The following is a 27,506-nucleotide window of genomic DNA, read 5'->3' as shown; positions in this document are numbered from 1 at the left end:
GCAGATTTTGTGCAAGGAAGCATCCAAAGGATGGGTAGGGGTAAATTATCCCTAAGCGCAGAGAAAACCTCCTTTCCGGTAAATAGTGCTAAAGGTTAAAATGTCTCCAATTTGCAGAAACACTCAGAGATTCGGATACAGTTTCTGTCGTGTACGAGCGGATGAACAGACATGCGCGGGCACATGGAATACGAATGAAATACGGCGAGGACGACTTATTATGACTGATGCAAGGAGATTCAAATTTGACACAACATGTTTTGTCTGTAAAGGGTTTGTTGTGTCCCTGATTACGTGCTGCAGGTGTCTGCTAGCAGGACAAGCTTTCTACATGATTAATAACGTCGGGGGGGCTGCAGCCATTCCAGCGTGACCGCAGATAATTTCTGTGCTGATCGATGCATCGTGTCTGACATCACAGAGACGCAACCTTGCCCATAGTGACAAGGACACATCTATTCAACAGCATATGACACAACTGTTCTCACAGAAAATGCCACAGAGGCACTATCGGCATTTTCAGAAAAAAAAAACCATCTTTTTTGTCTATTTACTTGTTCACAAGTCTGCTCATTCACGCGACAGATGCTGTGAGCTGCATTGCCATTATGGGAAGCCCACAGTTTGGGTTAACACCTTGGTAAAGGACAGTTTGTGCTGAATGTCAGGCTGGCATCATAAAATTAATGCCCAAAGCCAGAAGGTTCATCTGCCTACCTTCCCTCAGGACAGGTCTGAGGGACACCTGTACACATGGGTGTAAATTACGGGGGGGATGGGGGGGGTTGTATCCCCCCCAATAAATCAAAACCGGCTAATACACCCCCCCCCCCCAGTAATCATGTTTCCCCCGTAATGGGTGGAGACCTCAACTCCCCCAATATTCCAGCCAAAGCTACAGTACACCCTTACAAGCGAGCAGCTCCATTTACCCTCCGGCTGATAGAGCCGGCCTGCCGCATGGGGACTCGCCGATCGGCGTGGGGATGGTCACGAGCCTCACCGGGACTCGCCTGAAACCTGGCACAATTCTGCTACCTTGCATCATTATCATCACGTCCTGCTAATGATTCGTCTCTTGAAATAAAAAAAAAAGGTAGGTTCGAGGCTTCCCATTATTCTGAACTGAAGGCTATAAGCTTCTAAAACCCTTTCAATTATATTTATATAAAAGGGGAAAGGACAGAGAGAATGTTTTCCCAATGAGCTTAGGCTGAAAGGTTAAAATGTACTCAGGTAGGACATTCGACGCTGGACATTATACACACATTAGTGTTAATTGCCAATGACACGGTGATTCCACAGCAATGGTGGTGGATGTACTTCATGTGCACCCACAAGTCTAATTAAACACACATGTAATATTTAGTCTGCACTTTTTTTTTTTTTTGTAGTGTCGTCACAGACCACTGAGGTCCTCTAAAGTAGAACTGAGGAGAACCGAAAAATGTCTGCGGTGGCATGGGGGTGCAAGTGGTTAGCACTGTTACCTTACGCCTTGGAGACCAGGGTTTGAGTCTCCACTAGGGTTCTGTGTGTGTGGAGTTTGCATGTTCTCCCTATTTCGTTGTGGGGCTTCCTCTGCCTATTCCCTCCCCCTCCCCCCCCCCACAGTCCAAAAACATGCTGAGGTCAATCGAGTTGTCAAATTACTCATAGGTGCGTATGTATGAGTGACTGGTGTGTGAGTGTGCCCTGTGATGGGTCGGTGCCCTGTGATGGGTCGGTGCCCTGTGATGGGTCGGTGCCCTGTGATGGGTCGGTGCCCCATCCTGGGTTGTTCCCTGCCTTGTGCCCATAGGCTCCGGACCCCCCGCAACCCTGAATAGGATAAGCGGTTAACATAAAATGGATGGATGAAAAATGTATGTCTTAAACCTAGTGTAGTACAGAGCTGTCAGTCACAGCATGACAGCATCACTGGTGTAGCCTCATCAGGTTAATCTCTTAGCCCCCTCTGCCACATTCAATCGCTCTCCCCCCTGCCTTCTGGTCCTCCAATCACGGGCATTTGTGGGAGGAGTTTGCCCGGCACTGTGAGGTGCTCCTAACGCACGACACGGCGCTCAGAACACAAACTTCCTTGAGCACAAGGGCAGCCGTCCCATTGGGCCCCCTGCTGGGCTTGTTCTGCTTCAGAAGATGTTGCTGTGGAAACCACAACTCCAGCAGGATGCTCCAGTGAACCAGCTTTGCTCAGTGTTAGGAAGGCAGTCAAATCTCTACCTTTGTGGTGCCTATTTAGAATATCAATATTATTTATTGCGTGATAATGCTTATCTATAAAAACAATATTAAACATATATTAATTGTATTCGCTAATGCTACTTTTTACACAAACAGACACACACAGATACACACACAAGGCTCTAGATTCTTTTTTTTATTGGCACACAAACAGGTTATGGGTTTTATATCTGAAATGTCACACCTCTCCACTGGTAAACAAGGCCATATACACTCATCTATTTGTAGCCCACCGTTCCTGAAAGGCACTTCCCTTCATATCTTTTTTTGGCATCGCTTTGTTGTGCTTTGCATCTCCACTGGCTTAGAATAATCCAGTGCACAGGTCTTGTCATGAAAAGTGTTTTAGCTTTGAGTTACACGTGAGGACATGTGAAGGAAAAACAAAGGAGATCTGATGCTAATTCCAGCAAGGATCTGGAGTCATACATTACAGATTTGCAGCAGTAGCAAATTAGTAGCATATAAACTAGCAATTTACTCAAATCAAAACGGAGATGTAACCTCTTTAATTAGTTATTACCTCTAATATAATATAAAAATATTTTTATGCACACCTGAATAAAAATCCTTGCACATTCCGTTCCAAGACAACAAAAAAACAATTATTGTAAAAATTTCCACACATCTAGCAGCACCAATGAGAAGAGCTGTCTGTTGTTCAGTTTGAAGCTTCTGCATCTTAGCAAGCGCAAAATGTGCAGAATGGCCGCTTTGTTTCTAACAGATGGTTTCCATCAGATTTCATTTTCTGAAGGTGACGAAATGCGTACAAACCAGGCATCTCAGCATTCCACGAGACTGCTGAATATGTGAGTCGGCGGGGCTTTACGCCGTTTAAAGTTGCTTAGCGGACAGTTTTGCGCGCACACAGTCACACACGGCTTAAGATTTTACACTAGAGTTATTTAAACAGCCGCAAGGGTAGGCACTGGTCTCCAGAGTGATGGTGGAAATTTCTCTCCAGGTCATGAAGCAGCACCTTACCCCGGAGCCTGATCTTCATTTGTCAGCCTTTGTGGGCTCTTCCAAGGACCCAGGATCAACACAGGAGCAGCTGTGCGATAAGCGCAGGCAAGGGACACAGGAGCTGCTGGTTCAGGGGGGGGGCGCACTGATGGGGACCGACATGGCAATCCATTTTGCTCATTTGGACGAGACAGGCAGATCTAACAGACTGATTCTAATGCCAGTTAACAACCTGAGCTAAGATGGGCCCCATTGATTTTCTAAATCTGAGCCGGCGTCCCATAAATAATTTCTCCAGTATATAGGTGCGAGAGATTGGTGCGCGGTGGATGGGCTGGGATATTGAAAAGGCATTTAGCTTCCAGGACTATGTAATTATCGCAGGTGCCAGGAAGTGGCAGTGTGATGGATCCAGCAGCTGTATAACCCGCAGGATGTGGAACACCGACGAACGTGAGCTCACCTATGGGAACCAAGCCTGGAAGGTGCCTCTCCACACGCTTCTATACCTACACACTATATACCCCCTTACACTATAACATTCCTATATACATGGTCTTCCACCAGGATCTATTTTGGACACTTCTGGAGGCTTAGCTAACCATTCCAGAGGGAGGAGATGCACGCTCACCTTGGAGGAGTAGGTATGTCCATCGGAGCCACACACCGGGCTTGGGTGGAGAACTGGACAAGGGAGGCACCTCCCATGACTGCTGGCTCCCATCCAGACCTTGTGGGATAGACCTCCTTTCACAGGCAGGACACTGCATACAGGATTCACAGGAGGACAGGAAACAAGGAATAAACATTATCAAAAATCCTGTGATAATCATTCCACATCACCTACTGTCTTTATAGAGAGATTAGAATGTGTACCTTTTGTGAACTTACATGTGAGCATGTAAGTGTCCATTCAAGGTTATCAGCTAGATAAACCACAGCACAGCTACAAATTTCACTGGCAGAAGTGATTAATTTTTATCTTTTAGCATTAAAGCGTGAAACTTAGCAGTGCTTGTTCAGTCAAATCCTGGCCCGGCGCACTGCCAGGTCTATGAAACACTGGAGGGAAGCGTGATATTTACATGACGCAGCCTGGGAGAGCAGGCGGCTGAGCTTTGGAGAAAGCTGGGTCGGCAGGAGAAAGCAACACCCGCAGGCTGTGCTGCAGGCCTGGTTGGCGGCAAAGCCAGGCCTACCACATTGTTACCACATTAATCTCATTGCTGCTTTTGCCAAAAGCAACTGATCCCACTGCAGAAATACAGCCAACCATAATATGGATCTACAGAACATATTACAATATATCTTTCATGAAATATTACAATGTATATTTCATGAGGCTAGCAAAGTCCTAAATATTGAACTATTGCTGTAGTTATACAACTAGGAGAAACTGCATGACCTTGTTATAGTTTTCTGACTTTTTGAAGCGGATGATGGTTTTGTCATCTTGCCGACGTATTTCTTTTTATGTCTTATTCACTGTTTAAGTAATAAGAGAATCAATTATGGCTAACATTTTGCTAGATCAAACTCTTAAAATGGTGATCAAAGAATTGAATCTGAAAGGAATCTCCAGAAGTGCTAGGTGCAGAGTGCTATGTGACGCTGCTAAGGTCACAAAGGCTGAAACACAAATTCAACTCAGTGAGGCATACAAGCTAAACCTCAAGAATGGACATGTCTCAACACTGTTTTTTCAGGGCTTTCTGGACAGATGAGATGAGGGTGACACTTGATTGGCCAGGCAGATGGGCCAGTGGTCGGACACCAAGGCGTGGCAGAAGTAAGAATGCAGGCTGCAATTATCAGCGATGAACTTCTCAGAATTTTACTACTTGCAGATGGTGTAATAATTACCTACAAGATATACTGCCAACTTGTAGAAGATACATTTTTCAAACACTGGTACAAAAAAACATCAGCAGCTTTTAAAAAGGTTATGATATTCATGCAGGACAATGCCCCTAACCATGCATCAAAGTATTCCATAAATTGACCAAGGAAGACTTGAAAGTTGACTAAATTATGACCTGGCCTCCTTTATCGCCTGACTCAACCCCCATTGAGAACTTCTGGGCCTCCCTAATGTATGACATTTACCAAGGTAGCAAGCAGTACACTTCTCAGAGCAGTGTCTGGGGGGGGGTCCTAGCTGCCTCTGCTAACATGTTTTTCTTTTAACTTTCTATGTAAGATTTTTTGAATGGAAGCTTTTCTCTTTAAATAAATTTACTTGTACCAAAAGAAAAGAAAAAAGAAGACCTCTGAATGCACTTTTTTATGTCTACCCAACTATTGCTAACAATTATTTCCAGGAATAGTGCTTGCCTAATAATTCTGCACGGAGTGTAGGGTTCTAGAGCAACGGTGGCCAATCTTATCCGCAAAGGGCCGGTGTGTATGCAGGTTTTGGGATAACCTTTAGGTCAGCTGTTCAAACCCAGGTGTGAGAACTCTTCAGCCAATCAATCCTCTATTTAGTGACCTAATTAGGGAGTTGCAGAGAAAACCCGCATACACACCGGCCCTTTGCGGATAAGACTGCCCACCCCTGTTCTACCTCAGGGACATCATTCCCACCAGAAAGAAGCAAAGTGCAAGAATGACACTAGGAAGGTCCCATTGCTCTTGCATTCTGCATTCAATTGATATCTCAGACAATCCAGAGGATATCAGAGAGCTTAAAATGGAAAAATGGAGTCGATTACAACTGCCTATGATTACAATGAGCCCACTTCTGGTGATCACAGAGAAAAGTTGTCAAAGATTTCTTCAGAGATCAATATGACAAGGAACTTTTTTCTAGCACTTAATGTTACATAACCTGAAACATTCATATCTCGTCAGCATTTACCTGTGAAAACTAAGTCACAGAGGTACTTTGTCATGTGGTAAGGTGAAATGTGAGATAAATACATTAAGAACATATTAAAAATCCTATTTAATCACGAGAACATACAGCCAAATGGGTGATGCTTTTCATTATCCGCACCTTCATAATTCATTCATAGAACTTTCAGTGCACCTTCATAATGTCTTTATAATGCATTAATGGAACATTCAGTGCACCTTCATAATGCCTTTATAATGCATTCATAGAACATTCATAAGCAGCATGTAAGTATACCTTAACATACTAAAATACCTTAACAGCTTTAATATAAATCAATAACAAACATTATGTGATTACAGAATTATAATGGTTGTCATATTATGTATTATGAAAGTGCACTGAACGGTCAATCAATAGATAAAATGAATAATGAAGATATTATGAAGGTGCAGTTAATGTAGATAATCACCTCCTCTCAAAAAAACAAGAAAATATAGACAAATATGCAGGATAAACCCAAAAGGCACAAAACTCAACCCGTGCCGTGAGCCACTGCGGCAACTGTATAACACAGCACTCTGTCCCAAGGACATGCAATTTTAAATGAGGCTCTTTAGAATATGATTTACAAACCTGCTATAAGTTACTTAGCCGCCGTAGTGAACAACGATTCACATGAGCTCATTTTTGCTGAGCTCGCAGAGGTCACATGTGAGTCACTTCTTGCAGCACATCAAGGAAAGTCATGTGTGGAAACTACACTGCAATAAGACCGCACTGCACTAAAGGAAGTGAAGGGGCCGAGGCATTTCGGCTTAAAAAGCCTTAATTGCATTGAGGAAGGGTATTGAGTCAACAGTAGCTTGAACACCGTATGGCATCAAGGTCAAGGACTATGTGGGGCCAGTATGGCCCTGTGAGCTTGAATGGCTTAGAGAAACGTGTGCTGGAGTGCAGTGTAATGGAAAAACCTTAGAGGAGGCAGGGATACAGGCTTATGGGAACCATTGAGGTTCAGCAGGCTGGTAGGATGGTTAGGTATAGTGCATGAGACAGTAACTGGATCTCATACGCGGTTTAAATGGCCCTGCAGTTATACAGTAAGTGGACTTTCCTTGTCTACATGCCTCATATCCACAGGATACTTGTACATCATTCATCACCCAGCCACAGGAGTGGATAAATGGTCACACCTCACTGAATGACCATACGATGGAAGACAGGGACGCCTCGTAACTGGAGACACATACATAGGCACCACCATCTCTCTCCCGTCCGCCACCTCCCTCCTGGTCATGTTTCGCATTGTATCAGACACAATCAACTCAAATCGCCATTACTGGCCGATAATCTGAAACAAGTATGGTCAGAGCATTTTCTGTGCCAGAGACAAATTGTATAAAAGCAGCAACAGCAACTTCAAATTAAATTGATTTCGTTTCATGTATGGGTGGCATGGTGGTGCAGTGCTTAGCACTGTTGCATCACACCTTCGGGACCAGTGTTTGAGTCTCCACCGTGACTCCATGTGGAGCTCGCATCTTCTCCCCGTGTCGTTGCAGGGTTTCCTCTAAGTACTCTGGCTTTCCCCCACAGTCCAAAAACATGCTGAGGTGAATTAGCGTGACCGAACTGCCCATAGGTGTGACTGGTGTGTGACTGTGCCTTGTGATGGGTTGGTACCCCATCCTGCCTAGAGTCCATAGCTTCCGGGATAGGCTCCGGACCCCCCCCCCCCCCATGACCCTGAGTAGGACAAGCAGGTACAGAAAATGGATGGGTCTCGTATAATCAGTGCTGAGAGCTGCACGCATTAATTGAAGTTGAAATTGAAGTGAAATTAATCAGGCATCATACAGACCCTTTTCGTAAGTTCATTTAAGGTGGTGGAACTGATAGCAACTGATAGTAATTATGTTTAAGAACCCTGTCCCTTAAGAAAACAGACCATAAAATAATTTTTGCATTTTTTTCTACCGTTCAATATACTGGCAGAATCCTACTTAAGAGACATTCACCAATTCCCTTACCAAACATGAGCTGTGAAATTGCAGTTTGCTTGCCACACTACCTGGCTTTCATCATTATCATAAATCCATTTCCACTTGTTTTTCCTAACAAGCATTAAGCAATGTTTATTAATTTTGTATTAATTAACAGTGGAAATAAACAGAGTAATTCTCTGAATCTGTGGTGCCTGGATAGCGTTGAGTGTCACATTCCCTACAACAAATTGGAATAGGACTTTAGAAATTAATTTATTTAAATCTATGACATTATATTCTCCAGAGATCATAGCACATCTTTTTACATTAAAACAGTTACAATGGCAGTGTGTGAAATGCCTGAAGATCGTTGCATATAATGCTCTCGCATTTCAGGAATTCTGTGGGGAGACATAAACTAAAGCCTTTCAGGGTGCAGTTGGAGGATCCAGTGGTGGAGTAGGAAGAGAGATGTGATCCAGGAGATGTGATCCAGATGGAGGAGATGGACCAGAATGAGATGCGGGCAGCAGGGTGACAGGGTGCCTCTGATCGAGCAGGTATGCAGGCTGATGGAGAAGAGCAATGAAGTGGACAGAGCGGTCATTAGCATAGAGAGAAAGAACAGACGAAGGAGCAGATGGCAAAGAAAGATGGAAGGTTCAAAGAAGTGGATGGAGAGGAGACCAGAATATGGAAGGATGAGTGTCTGGTGAACGGATGAAGAGAAAAGTGGAACCGATGGGGAACAGAAATGGCACTAATGGAAGCAGAAATGGATAGAATTTCCACTGTGAATAGAACTATTAATCAGTGACTGACTATATTTAACCCACTGATTAGTGATAAAATGAACAATGAGGAATGAATGGGTTAACCTGGGTCTGGTCCCCGGGTTGGGTGTAGGACCTTTCTGTGTGGAGTTTGCATGCTGTCGTGTTCGTGTGGGTTTCCGTTGGGGGCTCCGGTTTCCCCCCACAGTCCAAAAGTGTGAGCAGTAGGTTGATTGGTGACTCTAATTTAGCCCCGTCATTGTGCGCGTGTGAGTGTGTGCGCCTTGCGGTGTGTTGGACGGCTGCCCAGGGTTGGTTCCCACCTGCGCCCCTTGTCCCCGGGATGGGCTCCTGTTCCCCCCATGACCCCAGATGCGATTAAGCGGTTATGGTGACGGATGGATGGAATAGGTTAAACTAGTCAGTGACGGCTAGCTCGTGATCATCCATGCGTTTATTACACGCATGGAAAAGTAGCAAAGAGATGGGTTGATATCTTGCTTGGAGAAGATGGAAGAGTGGATGGTGAGCAGCTGGAGCAGACAAAGCTGCTGAAGATAAACAGACGTACGTGGAATGAAGACAAGAAGCTGAAGAGAAGGCGTGGCATCACTGATGATGAGGGCGGGGCTTAACTGGAACCCTCAGTCACGGGGACCCAGCAAGCTTTGCAGCATAGTCACCCTGAATCGCCATTGTAATTCATCAAATTGGAACTGGCACAGCCAAATTTAGCTCCATCCCCTGCCGCTCGTGGTCACTGACAGAACCCATCGGCAGCAATCTGCAACTCATTAGACAGGAATGTCCGTGCTCACTGGATAAATAATGAAAGGGGGATTGCACTTGTTACTGATGACAGGATTTAAGGAAATTGAATTGTGGGTAAAACCCCCCTTCTCAATTAAACCGCTTAGATGGAACTTAACTTTCTCTCCTTGCTGCTCGGATAATCTATATATTTCCCTCACCATTGCCCGGCTAAACAGACTCATACGGACTACAAAATCTGATGGAGGCCTTTTTTAATAAAAGTAAACTCAAAAGACCTTTTTTAACCACGTGTACATATACAGCAGAGAATATAGCAATGGCTTTGCACAGTGGGGAGTATCAGGACTCAAGATAGCAACTGAAATGATAGCAGAGGCACCTACAATATTTAGAAAGTGATCTTTTTTTCCCCTATTGCTCAAGCTGGCAAAGTAGTGTCATGCGAGGCCAATAAATGAATCGCTGGGATCAAACTGGTCCAATTGCCATCAACTGCTGTCAACAATACAGGCCTGTAGTCAGAACTAAATTTCAGGGGTGGGGGAATAATCCATCAATCCCAGATTTCACCAATAGGAAACGGGGGGCTGGGGGGGAGGCTCCCAACCGAGAGCCGGAGCATCTACCAGTCTATGTGCCTTTTCACAAGTAAACGAGTTCTGGGGGGCTCAGCTCAACTAAGTGACTGCATCCCTGCTCCCTCTACCCCAGGGATGACATTGTTCTGGGGCACAGCTTTTCGCTTGCTGCTCTGTTGTCACATCTCCCTTTGGTCAGGTGTCACTGTCTGACCAACAGGAAGGCGCTGAGCCAGGGATAACTATAGATGAGTAAATTATGAGGATCTAAAACAGCAATTTCTCAGTTATTAACACTACTGGGTTTGCAGTATACCATGAAAATAAAGAAAGGTTAATTTATGCAAACAAATATGTAGTGAATGTATAATGAACCGAGTGTTTTGAAGACCTTTTCAGGCCACTGTGGAATGTATCATTGACTAAATATGTATTATATATAGCTACAGTGCAACAGTTCTATATGCCCCTTAGAGTCCCCTTTTAAAATTTAAACATTAAATAATCAAAAAAACATCTTTAAATTAAAAATTAAATATCATTAAATAATGAAAAACATGCTCCATAGAATAAAATAGAAAATGTTTTTCAAAATATACCATGTTATCAAAAGCTGTGTTGTGAATGGCCGTACCTTCACCCTCAAGGTCTCGAAGGACGATCGGTTTGACAGCAAACGCTGTCCTGCCCTTACCTGTGAGGCTGCTGTCTGTGATTGGTACAGATGGCTGTCTGGTAGTCGTGGGTGACGCACATCTTATGAGGAGGACAGCGAACCTTCATACAGGGATCTTTGGTTGCATCCAGACCTGCAGAGAAAGCCAGAGAAGGTGCTTTAGGGGCAAAGCTCAAACCAATCCACCTTCACCTGGTGCTGGATCCCAAGAGGCCTTCAGGGCCACCCAACCCTGCCCTTGAAGGGCTACATCACCTCCTGGTGTTAATTCAAGCATTTCTTCTCACCCTCCTGACCAAGGCCAAAAATAACCCTAATCACAGAGCTCCATATTTTCCAACTGGTGGAAAACGCAGAGCAAAGAGAGGGAGAGTATGATGAAACATGGTCCCTTTCAAAGCACAGAGACACCCTGATAAAACACTCCGCTACAATCAGACACTGGAGAAAACAAAAGAACACGCAACAACAAGCCCTTTATCAAAGTCTTCCACGTGTTTTCACCCACACACCACTCGGAAGAGTAATCGCCCTCCCTCCTAGCAGAAAGAGCCTCCATCTGCGCAACACGCAATAATTTGGAGACATGAAGAAAGATGATGTCAGCAAAGGGCTGTCCTCGCATTCTCAGCTTAGGCTTAGAGTTTTATTGCGCGTCATTTTTTTTCACAGCTGGAAGCCACTGTGCAAAACGCGAACAGGAGTGATTTAGCGTTTTTACTTCACAACGTTGCCGTACCGTCATACAAAATTACAAGTAGCCAAATACTGTAGCGGGAATTCTTTGCTTCTAGAAAACTGTAAACCAGTGCGACTGTGGCTAACTTATCAGCCCAAACCATGCTAACTAGTGTACTCTGACACTTGCCCATTGAAATCCAGGCTAAGCCGCCCCCCATTACACCAAAGGAGACCCGATTGAATCAAACACATCAGGCGGCATTTTAACCTTACCCTTCACTCACATGCACAGGCGGGTGGCTGGGGTGTGGAGGGCTCCGTGGGAGCCGACCGACCTGGACACCACAGGCAACATTCAGCTAGCAAACCCATCAATCTCTTTACCTTTATTATCTCGGCTGCCACTGAGCAGAGCCGGCAGTACACCAGACCCGGAGACGTCCTCTGTCACAACAGAATATTACAGTCATATACCACAGGGATACAGCTCACAGCTTGGGGGACACTGTGGTCAGGGAGGGGCCTCACACCATTACAGGCTGGTTGGGTGGGCACAGCTCTCGTTCCAGTTAAGTTTAGGGGATTCACACTCCTTTTCATGATGAGATGGAGGTATGATCTAACTACAGACTAATGGGTGAGGAAAAGGCACTATTTTTCTTACTGAAGTCAGGGCTATTCAGATACAGCTAAGACCCAAGTCCTGGCGGTGATCCATCTGGAAAGCAGGAGCTTAATACTTAGGGAAGAAGACTAAATTCATCAGGAAGCACAGAGCTGTAGGAAGCAGAGCCTGCAGCAACGGCGAAGATTAGTGTTGAGAGCTGGGAGGAGCGAGGCCAGCAGGGGGGCCTGGGGGACAGGAGACTAAACACTCATTTGGAGGGGGGCTACGGGGTGGAGCTTGGAGGGAGAACCAACAAGGAGCATGGGGGGGGGGGGTGAACTACCATGAGGTACGAACAGGAAGGCCTGAACGGCTGCTGACGGACTGAGAGCATCTTAATTAGCATATTCGATTTCACAGTACAGTAGCCCCCCCCCCCCCGTATTCACGGTCTACCGTGGTTCGAAAAAAAACTGTAAAATGCGTAACAGTATGTTTTCTCATTGTTCTTTCACCCTTTGAGGGGTATAAAATGCACGATTTCCATTGCTCCATCATCCCTTGATATGTGATATTTTTCAATGCCCTATCATCTCTTGAGAATTAGGCTGGAATGTCAGAAATCCTTTCATTCGAGCGACTGTTGCACTGTACAGTACTGTATAATAATGTACAATGTACTTTATTATTACTGTGTTTGTACGTTAGTAATGGGTTACTAATTACTAACGTAATTCATCAATTAATCTTTACCATATGTATGTACACGAAAATCATGTAATATATGGGCTCCGTGGATGGTTTGCTGTTATCTGCCAAAGGTCTTGGAACATATCAGCTACGGATACACAGGGGATACTGTATGCATTTATTTTCCCCTGGTTTAAAAGGCAGGTTCCGAGCTGTGGTCCTACATGCTGTGTGTTCTAAATGCCGCTCGTGCTCTGGGATCTCCTGGGAAATGTAGTCTATCAGAGGTTATCCAAGCTTGCATCCCAGCTCCCATTCTACTAATTCTCTAATGAGTCCTGGCATGTGACCTCCATCCCTTTTATCTCCTTAAGAGTCTGACTAAATAGACACCGTTCCCCAATCAGCTCAGTGCTGCTGCCCTAAGCCAAAGAAAAATTAAACATGCAATCACTGTGATCAAAACTTACAAATTTCAAACACAGGTGATTACAGAGGGCAGCAGACAGTACCATGTCAGCCACACTGGGCTGTTCTGTATGCACGTTCCTGGGTTGCTGCAATGGAAACCCTTAAAAACAATGCACTCTCTATCACCCAGCAAATCTGGAAGGGACATCTGAAAGTGCCACAGACGACAGTCAGAGTAATTCTAACACAGGATCTGTTTATCCCTAGGGGACAAATAGAAAAGTCAAAGTTCAGCGTTCATTTGATCCAAAAGGAAGAACCGGATCTTTTCCACTTCAACTTTTTTGTTTTTTAACTCAGTAAAAATACCCAATGCGTTCGCTTTTCGCTTGTGCTATGCTAAGAGAAAATGGTCACTTTAAAACAAGCATCAGTCTTAATTAGTAATTTCATTTCAAATCCTAGTTTTCTTTAATATCTTTAGCTATGTTGCATGTGTACATTTTATATGCTTACCTACTGTGCTGTTGTTTTGCGTTCAAGTTTTCTGGAGGAGTGAATAAACTAAGGTTTTCATGGTGTAGACACTGCACATATGACAATAAATTGCTTGAATCTTGAATTTAGTATTTCTACAGCTTTTACTAACTGCATTGAATTGTCTCTGCAAGTGTATACAGTAAGCAAGGGCCTCAAGAAAAGCAAGCACGCACACACAAACACACACACACACACAAACACACACACACACAGTCATGTAATTATATCTTTTTGGGGACTGCTCATTCATCTCTATAGGAAAAATGGTGATGCAAACTATCACAACCTTAACCCCTACCCAGCCCTAACCGTAACCGAACAAAATACAAGAGTTTTTGCATTTTTTTTCTTTTTTCAATGCAGTCACTGATTTTTATAAAATAGAATATTCCCATATGGGGACCAGGAAACTGTGTGAAACAGATAACAGGAGCAGAGGGGTTCAGTCTCAGGTTAATTCTAGGACCTTCCAAGTACATGGAGCACTTCAGCGTATACTGGCAGACAGCGACAGAAGAAAACACAGTATTCCACGGCAGAGACGTCCAGACAGTGATCTTGAAATTGAAAAAGACAGGAAGGCAATTGTATCGGAAGTGATCTGTCTACTCCTATGTAGTGTGTTTATGTCTTGTCCTGGGCAAGGCCTTAATGCCACCCTCATTGAAAGATGTCAGCCCCGAAGATTTAAACAGGATGAGGCAATACAGTGGAGATGATGCAGAATTGACAGGTCTTGATTGGCCACAACTCCAGCCACCATAATCCATAGACTGATTAGGGAGGATTTGTAAAATGGGTTAAACAACCCGGTGAAAAACAGATTTAGCCACATATCATGTTATCTGTAATGTTGCTGCTAAAATATTTAAAGACCTTTTAAAGCGATACACAGTGGACTTGGATTTAGCTAATATGCTAGCCTGACATGCTGAGTTTGACGAAGCTGAAAATGAGTTTGTGATAATGAGTCTTATCGGCTGATCTGAAGAAGGCAGCCAGAAACGTAACGGCAGCAGCCAAGCTGGATCTTCATCAAAGGCGCATGTGATGTGCAAGAACTCTGCGTACAGTGTTAGGCGCCTGCGCTGGTCTCGCGGACATACTGAAGCAAAATCCAATTACCACTTCTGGTCCAAAACCTAATACAGGACTGCAGCGCTTGTCATGCATTTAAATCCGGCGGCCCGCGGTGGATTTAATGAGTGTTTAAAGCACGGAAGACAGCTTCCTCACATCACATGTGAAACATTGCAGCTTTATATTGCTGTAGTGCCCTTATGTGGCACTTCAGCTGAGCTTCAGCTCCAGCTGCATCCACAGTACACCCTCAGAAATGTTTTTTTTTTTTATTAAATTTTATTTTTTTTTTAAATTGTAAAGTTAAAAGACTAAGCAAATGTGTGAGGATCGATTCAGGCTTGCTGAACAGCAGTACACAAGAAGCACCACTACCAAATTGGCCAGAGACTGACGGAGAGCCTTGTTATAGTGAAACACGTATTGTGTGGGAAGCTTTGGATGCTGGCGTGGGGGCAACCATTGAAAGACGGGATAATGAGGAAACCCAAGTAGCTGTACCAGAAATGACTGATGCCAGTCTTGGGGGGGGGGCTTCTGGCCTTGTGTTGGCACCCCCTTTGCCAGAGCCGGAGACTGCAGTCTCACCTCTCCAGTATACCCCCCCCCCCCCCCCCGCTTCGACAGCTGCTGCGCTTAGCCTCTCTACTGTCAGCGGGTCACCTCACACTTACAGCCACCGCGGCCAAAATCCCTCATTTGGGTCGACTGCACTGCTCAGCCTACAGTTAACGCAGTGCAACACAGAACTATAAAAAACAAGCTCCCTTGAATGTCACTAAATAACAGTCTTCTTACAGAAGGAAAACAGTGATCCAGTCTGTAACACAAACAGGTGCAGGCAGAGGTAGAGCTGGGTGTCACTCATCCTCCTCTGATGACCGTAGTTCCAGGCCACATGGATCGAAATTTTAGTGCTACTAAAATAACCAAGAAGCCTGATCCAATGGGATGGCGGGATTAAACAGGCCCCTCCCCCTGACCTCTGCCCCACTTCCGAAAAAGTGATGACCCAGACAGCCTATCGGTGGCAGCTTTTTACTAGAGAACCATAATGAATAATCAGCATATTCATTTCACACGAACTCTGAAGTCATTTATTTTGAGGGCAGGTTCTCGCTCATCATACCCCAGTAATAGTATCACCATGGCAACCGCAAGGCTGAGGAATCTCTGCTGAGGCCACTTGGAAGTTTCCTTTATTTTTCGGGCAAAATTAGAAAAGAATGTGACAGAATATGCTGCCAAGCGCAAGTATGAGTGGCAGAAAATATTCTCACATAGCCGAGCTGAAATATAATTATGTTTGTTTGACATAGATAGAGCCTGCGAGCGTGTGTGTCTGATGCGTGAGTGCATGTGGGATCGCATGTGCAACTCTGCCCTTTATTTGCATGCGAATGACTATCCCACGCTGCATAGGGCTGCTAATTTCACATGCTTGTGCTGGGACGCTTTATCGGATCCGCCCAGGCAAGTGTGTGTGATCCACCATGCTTCCGGTAAGCTTCCCACGCAACAAATAGCACGTCCACCTACCGTCTGCACGTTCCTGGAGACACGAGAGCAGCACGCGGGCTGCAGGCTGCCGGCGTGGAGATGGCGTCATTTGCCGGGTAATGAATGAGAGCGAAAGCCTCATAATGCATTTGTACACGTGCACAAAAGCAATAATCTGTTTTGGTGTTAGAAGCGTGCAGAAAAGTACACTGTGTTCTTTGCCCATAAATAGGAGTCCAATTCTTTTTAATAAGCCCTTGATGGATAATGGGAGATGCTGTGGGCTTATCAAAGGACAGGTCTTGGGCTGCTGACGTGCAGAATGCACTCCAGAGATATTCCTTGTGTCCAGAGGTGTATACAGGGGCGGGGCCACAGGGTCTGATTGGCCTCCAGAGTGCCCCATCCCCTGTCACTCACTGATTCAAAACATATCATTGGCTAACGATAACGTTGGCCCCTCTGAATGAGCTCGTCTTATGCACCCCCCCCCCCTAACTAAAAAAGAAATGTCCCCCGCTTGTGTCCCTGCTCACAATAATGGCAGCCGACTCCAAGCTAAAATGTGAATCTGAAGGTATCACCTCAGGATCAAGCCGCCACATTCTGATCACATACGTTTCTCGACAACTCCACAACTCACATCAAAGTTAGGAACGAAACTAATTGACTTTCACAGTTCCACAGTCCCAGTTCCCATTTCAAGTGTCTCTGCTTTTTGAGCTGCATTTTTCTGCTTATGATGCATGTTGAACATCAGCTGAAAAGAGCTACTAAAGGCTTTCCTGCGGCCTGCCAAGCGGCAGCACGCCCAACGTGGGGGACGAGGCTTTGGGAGAGAGAAGAGAACAAATATACTCATCACATGTACAGGGAACTTGAATGAAAAGTGCCACAAAGGGATGAAAAATAAATGCAGGCGAAAAGCCTTTGGGTGCTCAGACGGAGACGTGCTGAAATCACTGGGACTATTGCATCCTCTACAGCAGATGTATTCGAAAGGTGCTGAGCCGTCCCTGCTTTGTGCGCATAAACAGCGCTATCTATAAGTAGTTTTCAGCCGCGTTCGCCGGGACCCTGATGGCTTCACTCAAACGATCTAAGTTTTGCTCCGCAAGGCCGCAAACCGCTACAGAAAGTTCACCGTATACAGCGACGCCTGAGAGGAACATCGTTCGAAATTCAACTTAAATGCAACTCAGATTAATACAAAAAGCGGCGCGAAGAATCGAGCAGCGGAGATAGCAAGGCAAACGCGGCATTAGCACGGCGACACCATCAGCGCTAGCTTCTCCGGTGGCAGGCAGACACTGAGGGGTTTGTGTCCATACAGAGACATACCCCCCCCCCCTTCGCTCTCCAGGCTGTTGATGATGCCTGCTGGGTGCTGCACTATATTTGGAGGTGCGAGCACCAAGAACGAGTCTGACTCCAGCAAACTGAGGATACTTCGGGTTGGTGGGAGATGGTAAACAACTGACCTATGTGGAGATGCGGGAAAATGACAGTAACACTGATTTGATATTTATAACTGGTCAATTACGCAGCTCAAGCACAGGCACGCTGCATTGTTTACTTCAGCTTAAGTCGCTGCTGAATTTTAACCAGTCACAGTTTAATGTTTAAGTGGCACCTCTGACTGTGGGGAAGACAGACCATACAACAAAGTTTATCTCCCACTAAAAATTGTAGCAACAAAATGCTTCATATTGACTAGTTTTTTAATGTCAGGCTTGTTATAAATTCCCCACCAATGGAGAAGTGCTGCATCTTTACAGATGCTAGGAAATAAAAATACTGAAACAAGCATGGGCTCAAGAATAGAGCCATGAGGAACAGGATATTCGAACCTATAGCCAATCAGTCTTAAAAAAAAAAACAATAACGTAATAGGTTAAAGATTATAAAATCTGCTAAAATCTAAGGATATAGAAGATCCTAGCAACAAAACAGTTACTGCACAGCCGAGGCAAGAAGGTTAACCCAGCACGGTGTTTTCTGGATGTTATCAATGAAAGTTGGAAATAACTTTTTCAATCATTCCATCCACATTTTTAGGTTGAAAAACATCATAAGAATTTCTTTCCTATTTTCCTCCAAATGTCAAGTCCTGACTTTGAAGAGCAAGACGCCATCACAAAATTCCTTGGCTTTTCTCTAAAAACATGCGTTCAAGCGTCAATAAAACTGATCATATTATGAGAAGGTCAGTTTCATAAATAGAGGTTAACTGTGACAGGGAATCTTATAAGGATAATAATATATATATATATATATATATATATATATATATATATATATATATATATAATTGTGCTTATGGTTAGCAGGCTGTGATAGAATGGCTTTTCATCTAGGGCCTACTCTGCTTTGTACCTTATAAATACTCTGATATGCCACAGACTCACTGAAACACTGCAATGATTAGCGATTCTGGGAGAATTAATATATTAAAGGAAGTTATTTTGGCAGAGGTTTGATAGCCAGAATGGTAATATTCCCCCATATTGAAATAAGAAAACTGTGAAGACATTCACTTGTAAAGTGAATTAGATGACAAAATGGTTAATTTTCTTACAAAATTTACTGCAGCTATTTTCCTTTAAATTTTAATATCTGCTGGCACTCTGCTTAATTGAAAAAAATCTATCAAAATATTACTGAAAAAATCTACTGTGAAAAGACTGTACTGTTCCTTTAACAAATCTATATATTGAATGAATGTCCAGCAATCGTGCTTTACAACTTCACAATAAACCGTGGTAATGCATTAAACAGAATCATAAAAAAATCATTTAAAAATCCATATGACGACAATAGGCCGATAATACATTTCAAGTAAAAATGACATTTGTTTCAGAAGTATATGAAAGTGTTTCTTAACCACAAATTGACCCTTAAATTGATCTTGTTCCCTGAACTTTCATTTTTCATTCTTTAATCACTGTTTAAACCCCAGGGCTGTCTATTAAGAGACTGGCGTACAATACTGAAGCTGAGGTTACAGGCACAGCCTAGAGAGCTAAACCCCCTACAGCAGACATTCACCCCCAGGGCACAGTCAAACACAGGCAATCAGCTGCAGTTGCTCTTGGAGAAGGATCTCGTCGCCACTACAGTCGTGCCCCAAGCGACACTGTCATCTCTGTCAGTTTAAACCAGCGCTTAATGGCCTGAACGCAACAGCTAAAGTTTGCCATTAATACCTGTGAAAATACCAGCCATGCGCGTGAATCGACTAACCGCTTGTGAAATAAACTTAATGGCTGCTTCCTGTGTAATGGGTTACAAATAGACCAAACAGTTTTCCCTACAGTTTGCCCACAGTTTCGAAGATGCAGGCACCATTCAAATCCCACCACCTAATATGGCAAGAAGTCCGAAAACAAACACACCCAGATTACTATGGCTGTGCTGAAGTGTTTGTGATATCAGCTGTATTAGAGAGCTCCTGCTGCCACATAAATCGGCACAGCAACATAATATAGACTGTATCGTACATTTCGTAACCACTAAATATGGTCTTGTCTTGAGTGGGGGCGGGGGGGGGGGGGGGGTAGCCAATCCCAGTCAGCATCGGGCACAAAGGGTGCACCCAGACTCCTCCAGGCTGGGATGCCTATCCGTCTGCATACACGTAAAAACACACACTTTGGGAAATTCAGAGACACCACTTAGCCTGACTGCAGGTCGCAGGACTGCGGGGGGGAGACCGCAGTATCTGACGGAGACCTGCAGCAGCACGCGGAGATGATGGAGAGAATGTAATGGTGAAAGCTGGGAAAAAGGAGGCCCGAAGGCACAACGCGGCTGGTGTAAACAATATGGGAACCAATAAAAAGGCCATTGACGAGTCGGGCGAATTAGTCAGCGACTGAAGGCATTCCATCCACCGTGACTCAGCACTAGGAATTACCCTGGCTATGCGGGTTACCGTCAGACACTAAAAAGGCCTCCCGCCTGGAAGACCACCCACTGGCTGGCTGAAGCTACAGGAGAATAACAGGAGAATGCATGGGGCTTGGTGGCATTACAGTAAAAAACTACAGGTTAGGGGGAACTACAGGAAGGAACTACATCCATCCATCCAACACTACTTATTCAATTCAGTACCACTGTGAGTCTGTAAGTATCATCCCACAAGGCAAGAAGGAAATTACACTACGGATATGATCCACGCTAAGGATATTAACATTACATTAACAATGGTTTACATAATAAAAATCTTCACATTAACTTAGGGTGCAGATTTTTTAATTTAACATTAAAACTGTAATAATATAATTAACTTCAGTATGCTGTGCCTTGCATCTTCGTGAATATCCTTGTTCTTACTAAACAAGTTCGTATCACTTGAAAACAAAGACGCTCATTTAATTATGCTCAAAATTAAATATTTTGCCAGTTGCTGTGTGCTCATTATGACAATGATATTTCTGTAATGAAATAAGCCTTGCACCTTGGTACAATTTACCTTAGAAGATTAAAGATGATTTTAGCTGTGTTCTACCCACATAATTAATTGCCCATTAAGCCTCAATTACAACAGCAGATCAATGGATTCGTGCCCACATAATTATTGGATGCCACTAAATTTAGTTAAATAGAAAAGTATCTTTTTCTATTCGCGTGCTGGCAAACATGCTCCATGAATGCTGAGCTACTGTGACATACCAGGGAGTTTTACTTACGCAGAAGGAAAAATGACCAACCAATCTTGGCCCGAAGTCCTCTAGTTGCTTGGACCCACCTCCTCTGCAATCTGATTGGTTATCTCTCTTTTCCTTCTGCCCTCAGAACATTTTTGCATATGTAAAATGAGCTGAATGCACTCAGTGTGGCACCATCAAATATGTACAGCTACTGTAGATTACAGAAACAAAGAAAAGCCGCCACTTAATAACCAGAATGTAGAATTTTCTCTGCTGCTTCATCATCTCACATCTAAAACAACAGCTCTCAGAACAACAAAACAACCATGGTACTTAGAGGAACCTAAATTGCCTCATTTATGTAAACAAGTACTTCAACTAAATGCTGAAGAACATTACATTTCATTATTTTGCTGCTTATAAGACTTGTTTATCTAAAGCAACACATGAAGCTTTATTTGTAAAGACCTGTACTTGGTCTACCTGAATGTTTACACAATGAAACTGCCACACTGGGTTTTAGGGGCATGGTCTGAAGCTGCATAATGATGGCCTGCTATGAGATTTATAAATCCTGTGTACGTTTATATGTTCATAACAAGGTATTGATGTGAGACTTTTTGATGTATTCTGTTAGATGTTCAGTTTATAGATCTATGGTGATAGTTAAAAAAGTTCATAGATGTGCCCTGAGTTTTAAACCTGTAGTGAGCTTTATAGATTCTCGGTAAGGATTAGAAGTGCATAATAAGGCTTCAGAGACACGTTCTGATGATTATACTTCTAGAGTCAGGTTTACAGATCTTTAATGAGGATTAGAGGCTCATAGTGAGGTTTGTATGCATGCCCCTGGGTTAATAGTTCTGCAGTGAGGTTTATAGTTTTGTAAATATCGTTCATGAGGACTAGATGCTGGTAGTGAGATTTGCAGGCATGGTCAAAGGTTTTAGTTCTATAGTGAGGTATATAATGTGTAATGAGGTTTTAAAATCTTTATTGAGGATTAGATACTTGCGCTCAGGTTTACAGGCACATTGTGAGGGCTGAGGGGTATATACTTTGTCGGTGAGTTTTATAAATTTATAGGATATAGTGAATTCTATACTTAAAGAATTCATATCTATAGTAAGGTATGTAAGCCAGGGAAAGGGGGGTATTACTGTGCAAGAGCAACAACAGACGCAGGTTAAGGAACAGAGCAACAAACAGAAAACCTTTTGGTTCCATTTATATTGTAATTTACGGTGTTTTTCATGCATTTACCTCCAAATTATTGGTTTAATGAGATAAAACGGTAGATATAAAGGGCTGATATGACAGCTCTGTCTCTCTAACGACTAGAAGCAAAGAGAATAAAGGGTAGATATGACAGCCTTTTCTCCTAATGACTGGGATGGAGGGAATGAAGGGCGGAGGGAATGAAGGGCGGGGACACCAGCTCTCCCTCTCTAACAAGAACGGGATGTATCTCTGTGCCATGGCTCATCCCCGAAAACATGGGCCACCAGCTGAACACACCAGTGCCACTGGATTCTCACGGCAATGGCACAAGGACTGAGCACCAACGACGAACCTCTGGCCATCGCTAGGACAAAGAAGAGCAGAAAGGATGGAATACTCAGGTGTGCTGATTAACTGAAAAAGCAGAGAATATGCCGCTTTATCCGTAATAAAAACACGGGATCAGGGCAGATGAGCACCCTGTGTTTCCTAGCAGGGCCTGCAGATGCCAACGGAGGTGAAGCAGCTGTGTGGCCTTCACACAAGATGACCAGGGAAAAAGACAAGCATTAGCATCCTCATTAATGCATCCCTTCACGCCTGGCTGGCAGCGATTCTCAGCCATCTGCAGAGGCTGTCGGCACGGTAACCCTTGAGATGTCAATCATTCAGTCACTCAGTGGTCAGAGGGAAGAAAGGCAGGGTGATGTGGGATCGAGATGCAGGATTCAGTGTGTGTGTGTGTGTATGTGTGTGTGTGTCTGTATTTATGTGTACAAGTGCACGTTTCTCTGCCAGTGTATGTGTATGCATCTGAGACAGTGTGATGGCTGTTTTTGTATGTGTGTGTGTGTGTGTGTGTTGTCATGCATGCCAATGGTTAGATGCGCATATACTTAAAATTTCCAGTCTTTAAAAAGAGAAATTTAACAAGTTGGGGTGTTTTTCCAGTAAATAGCTTGTACTGTGCTGGCTAAATGATTAATATGGTTTTCCTTAGGCGTGGTGCCCATCCCTGCCAAGCATCTTATGGAAACATCAGCCTCTGAATTAACCTAAAATCAATTCTTAACCGCCTCCAAACATCTATGAGGTTGAGCTGTCATTGGCTTGAAGGCCGGGAGAGCATCTCCAGCAATAGTAACTCCTCCTCGTTGCCAACAAGGAACAAAAGAAAAAAAACTCCAAGTACTACACCATGTTCTGCTCTTCTTGGTTTGCTGCCAAAGGCCATGCAATTAGAGGCCCTTATTATAGTAATGCAAAGAACTACCAGCAAGAGGAATCCCGATAAAAGCCAATAATAACTACAAGAGCACTCATCTCCAACAGTAGGGGAAAAGGAAGGTGAGTAACAGCCTTCATCACCACACACAAGACAACGCAGTGATGGAAGATGAAGAAGAGCCTTGGAGTCACTGCCCTGGGTTATTAACATGATTGTTTTCCATTACTAAGCCCCCAAAGTGACATAGCTGTGACAGTCATACTCCATCAGTAGAGTAAGATGTCTAACTATCTTAATGGTGCAACAGCAGTTCCCATCCTGGAAATGGAACCGACAGACTCTCAACTAGAGCTCCAGTTCCATAATAATCCCAGCACATAGAAGTCTACAGCTCTACTGTCTGTTGAGTTCTTGCATTCTGTGACTTACAGGTAAGCTGTACTGACTTGAACACGGAAGAAGTCATTACTCATCAGAAGGGTTCTAGCTCTGGTTGCAACTCCTAGCGTTGTTCTCTCGCACGTTCATTAGTCCATGTTGAAAGTTAAAAATGCCTGACTTCAGTAGCTGCAGTTTTTTTCACAAATTATCCCAAATAAATGGATAAACTTTTGTGATTTCAGCAGAAAGGCTAGAGGCCACTCAGCTGTTCTGGAAGTCAAGTACTGTAGGAAGCTGAAGGTTACTTAGAGGTTTGTAGGTTGCTGTTGACAAAGTTGCTGTCGAGGTGAGTGCGGGGTGAGGATTGGACAGAGTCCCTCTCCTTGGCAAGGTTGCTGGCAGAGCTGAGAAGGTCCCCCTGCACATGGCTGGCAAACCGCTGTACTGTGCTGTGGGGTAAGTCTGCTTCTGCCATGTGCGGCAGCCGTGGCGAAGAGGGAACGTCTCAAGGTAGGAACCTTCACCCTTTTCTGAGAGAAGATGGTATCTACCACCAAACTTTTAGGAAAGGCTTAAAATTTGGTCACTCCCTCTGAGGAGAGAAGCTTGTTTCATGGGGAGGAACCTACTTGGGCCTAATCTGAGCCTAATCCCTCTTGTTAGAGGGAACCGCCCTCTTTATCGAACAATTTTTGGCTTTCGGTCCAAGCTGCCAACGAGACTAATCAAACGTTTGCTGAGGTAGAACCTTTATCATTAAGTATAAAAGAAAGTAGACAATGAATTAGAATGACAGAGACACTGCAACGTGCAGCCAAGCTCTGGAGCAGAACACAGAGTCATGTGCTACCCTATAACACCCTGGATGGGACTTTGCTGTAGTACCATTACAGTGCTGAAAATACCCAAAGCGCAGGAGGTGCAGAGACCATTTACAAAGTTCTGGGAGTTGGCCTTGGAGGTCAACTTCTGATACAGCACAGCGGTTTGAGAGCAGTCGCGTATGGAGTGCTCGAACACACAAACAAAAACACAGCGAAGCAGACACAAATGAAACTGGAGAGCGATATAAACACAGAGGCATAAGGACATAAACACAACATACATCGACATCCAGTTCCCCTAGGGCTACCATGCCCATAGCTGGCATCCTCTATTGACCATGTGCCGCATCACTTTGATTATGGACTGTCCTTTGTTCTGACTACTCACAAACAATCCTTACAGCAAAGCACCCTGGGACACCGTTAACTTTTTTTTTTTTTTCGCAGTGCTCGTAAAGCAGCTGTCACACCTGAAATATGCCACCTGACTCAACACCCAAATTATGGACCTCGTAATTGTCAAAGAGGCGCCATTAAATTTTTACGGCAGCTAGGCATCATCTTCACCGTGCCCTTTGGGAATCTTTTTTTTTTCCTCAGAAAGCGCTGTTTTTACAGGGCTAAGGAAAAAGGAAGCATTTGAGGCACTGTAAACACCACGAGTCACTGCGGCATTAAGAGACCATGCCTGAGCACAGCTTCAGTGCTCACTTTTCCCCCGCAGAAACGTTAAAGGTACTCTAAGGTGCCATCATTGTTACAGGTCGGTCGGCTGATGCCCGTCCTACGGGATATGACTCAGTCAATGGTTTAGCGTCTTTCCAAAACTGTTCCAGCCCAAAACATTAATAACACGTTAGGCCTACAAGTATAGAACACTTCATGTATAAAACACCTTGTCCATTTAAAAAAAAATTAAAAATTAAAAATTCCCATGATGCTGAGACGTGTACAAAATCAGGTACATTTAGAAGACACAAATGGAGGTCACTGTCACTGCTTCCTTATGCGCTAAGGAAGCACTGAGAGATGGCCTGCCTCCAGTTTCTTCCATTATAATTCAGTATTTGATTCATGAAACACTGAACTCTTACCCAATAATACTTAGTCCAATGGTATTATTCTTTTCTCAAGTGACAAATGCCTGCTGGGAGAACCGCATGACTCCTGGGCCTGTGGTCAAGGGTCATTCTGTGTTTACCGTGGGACACGCCAGTCATAGTAACACTCATTATAGCACCTTTTGGTTCGGTTTTCAACCTGAGATTTAAGCAAAAACAAACAAATGCGCTGCGTCAACCTTAGGCAGCACAGGTAAGTACAGTCGCCCCCCCCCCCGTATCTTTTTCTCTGAAAAGAAAAGAAAAACAGAGATAGTTCTAAAAATCTGAATTTGAAGTTGCAATGTGCTGAGCACTATGCTGAATCTATGCAAATGATGTATACATATACATGTACAGACTTTTTGTTGTCGTTATTCCCTAAACAATATAACAACTGTTTATGTAGCATTTTCATTATACATATTGTAAAAGTTAATGATAAGATATCACAACACACCCAAGGTGCCTTGGGGCAACACTGCTGTGAAAGTCACTATATAAAAAAATTGAATAAGGTAAAAATAGAACTGAATAAGGTAGAATAAGTGATCTATACACGATTTAAGGCGTACGAGGTCTGAGAATCTCTGGAAGGTTCCGGAAACAATCCCCTGCAGAGAGCAAGGGACGACTGTATGGGGCGAAAGGAGGCTGTTTTCAAATATATCCAAAGTTTTCAAAGTGAATATTAACACTTTCATTAGTAACTTGTACCCTAATTCACTGCAATTCACATTCTCAGTAATTCGCTGCAGTTCACATCCTCGATTATCATTTGACAATTAGCTGACTTTTAGCATGCCATAAGCATATATTACAGCATCTTTTCAGCGTGAGCACAGCTGTGATAGTACCAAAACAGAGCAGCTGAGGTGAAAGCAGGCGGGACTCTTCTTGGCGGGCTTGGCTACCGGTGCGGTCATTATCTCTAATGGGCCTGTGGTCAGCGTCAGCTTCTCGGAGTGAGCGAACTTGCCAAGTACGCAGATAACATTTGCGACCCATCCATTATCGGCCAGGAGACCCCATGCTCTAAGCTCTTGGTTTGCTAGAGCCCAAACCTCCTGCTCTTTCAGAATGCGCCAACACTAATTACAATTTGGCGGCTTTGTGGGGGAAAATAGAGCACTACTCAAAACCAGTTACAAATATTGAAGTTATTATTCAAGATAAAGCTTGCACGCTAGCTATTGGATAATGCTCCACATTGTGACTGAAGTTAATCATATCCACCATAACGGGAAAGAATTCCCGTCATTTGCACGGTTATTCTTCAGAGAAAATCTTTTTGTTTCAGAAGCAGAAATGTAAATTTCTCATTCAAATTCCATGTTCAGTTCTTAAAGCTCCTTTCTGGAACATTAGGGGGTTATCGGACGTGTATTTTAGTCATATTTAATTACCGCCGAGGAAAATACTTTGAAAATGTGCGATTTGAATCCAGGAGAAGAAAGAAATGCATAAAGGGAGCAAGACTGAGTGACAAGAGAAAGATGCTGGGGAGGAAATGTGTTAATCCCTCAAAAAAAGATCACAGACAAATCACAAAGCACTGCTCTGTGGTCAGCCGCGGCACGTTTTGCAAATGTACAAAGCTGCTGTAAAATCTTAAAGACATCCGATCAGCGGTGACGTGAAACAGCTCACCTGAGCTATATCCTCTCAGGAAGCATGCAGAAAATTGACAGTGATTTGGAAGCCACTTGTGACACTGCAAAAAGTCAGACAATATTCTCAAGGAGAGTTT

General features: G+C 43.9%; 1 protein-coding gene across 4 annotated transcripts in view; it reads right to left on the bottom strand.

The window, feature by feature from the left end:
- spock1 (SPARC (osteonectin), cwcv and kazal like domains proteoglycan 1) overlaps window positions 1-27,506 on the bottom strand; it is a 198,143-nt gene that overhangs the window by 46,658 nt on the left and 123,979 nt on the right. For all 4 annotated transcript variants that reach the window (XM_023842811.2, XM_023842813.2, XM_072717473.1 and 1 more), the window contains 2 exons: window positions 10,860-10,974; window positions 3,848-3,980 (listed from right to left, as the gene is read on the bottom strand). In XM_023842811.2, the coding sequence (XP_023698579.1) occupies window positions 3,848-3,980; window positions 10,860-10,974 (248 nt within the window). The remainder of the gene's footprint in view (window positions 1-3,847; window positions 3,981-10,859; window positions 10,975-27,506) is intronic.

The sequence above is a fragment of the Paramormyrops kingsleyae genome, chromosome 10, assembly GCF_048594095.1.
Source record: "Paramormyrops kingsleyae isolate MSU_618 chromosome 10, PKINGS_0.4, whole genome shotgun sequence".
Lineage (NCBI taxonomy): Eukaryota > Metazoa > Chordata > Actinopteri > Osteoglossiformes > Mormyridae > Paramormyrops > Paramormyrops kingsleyae.
This window is presented reverse-complemented; position numbering and strand designations above follow the sequence as displayed.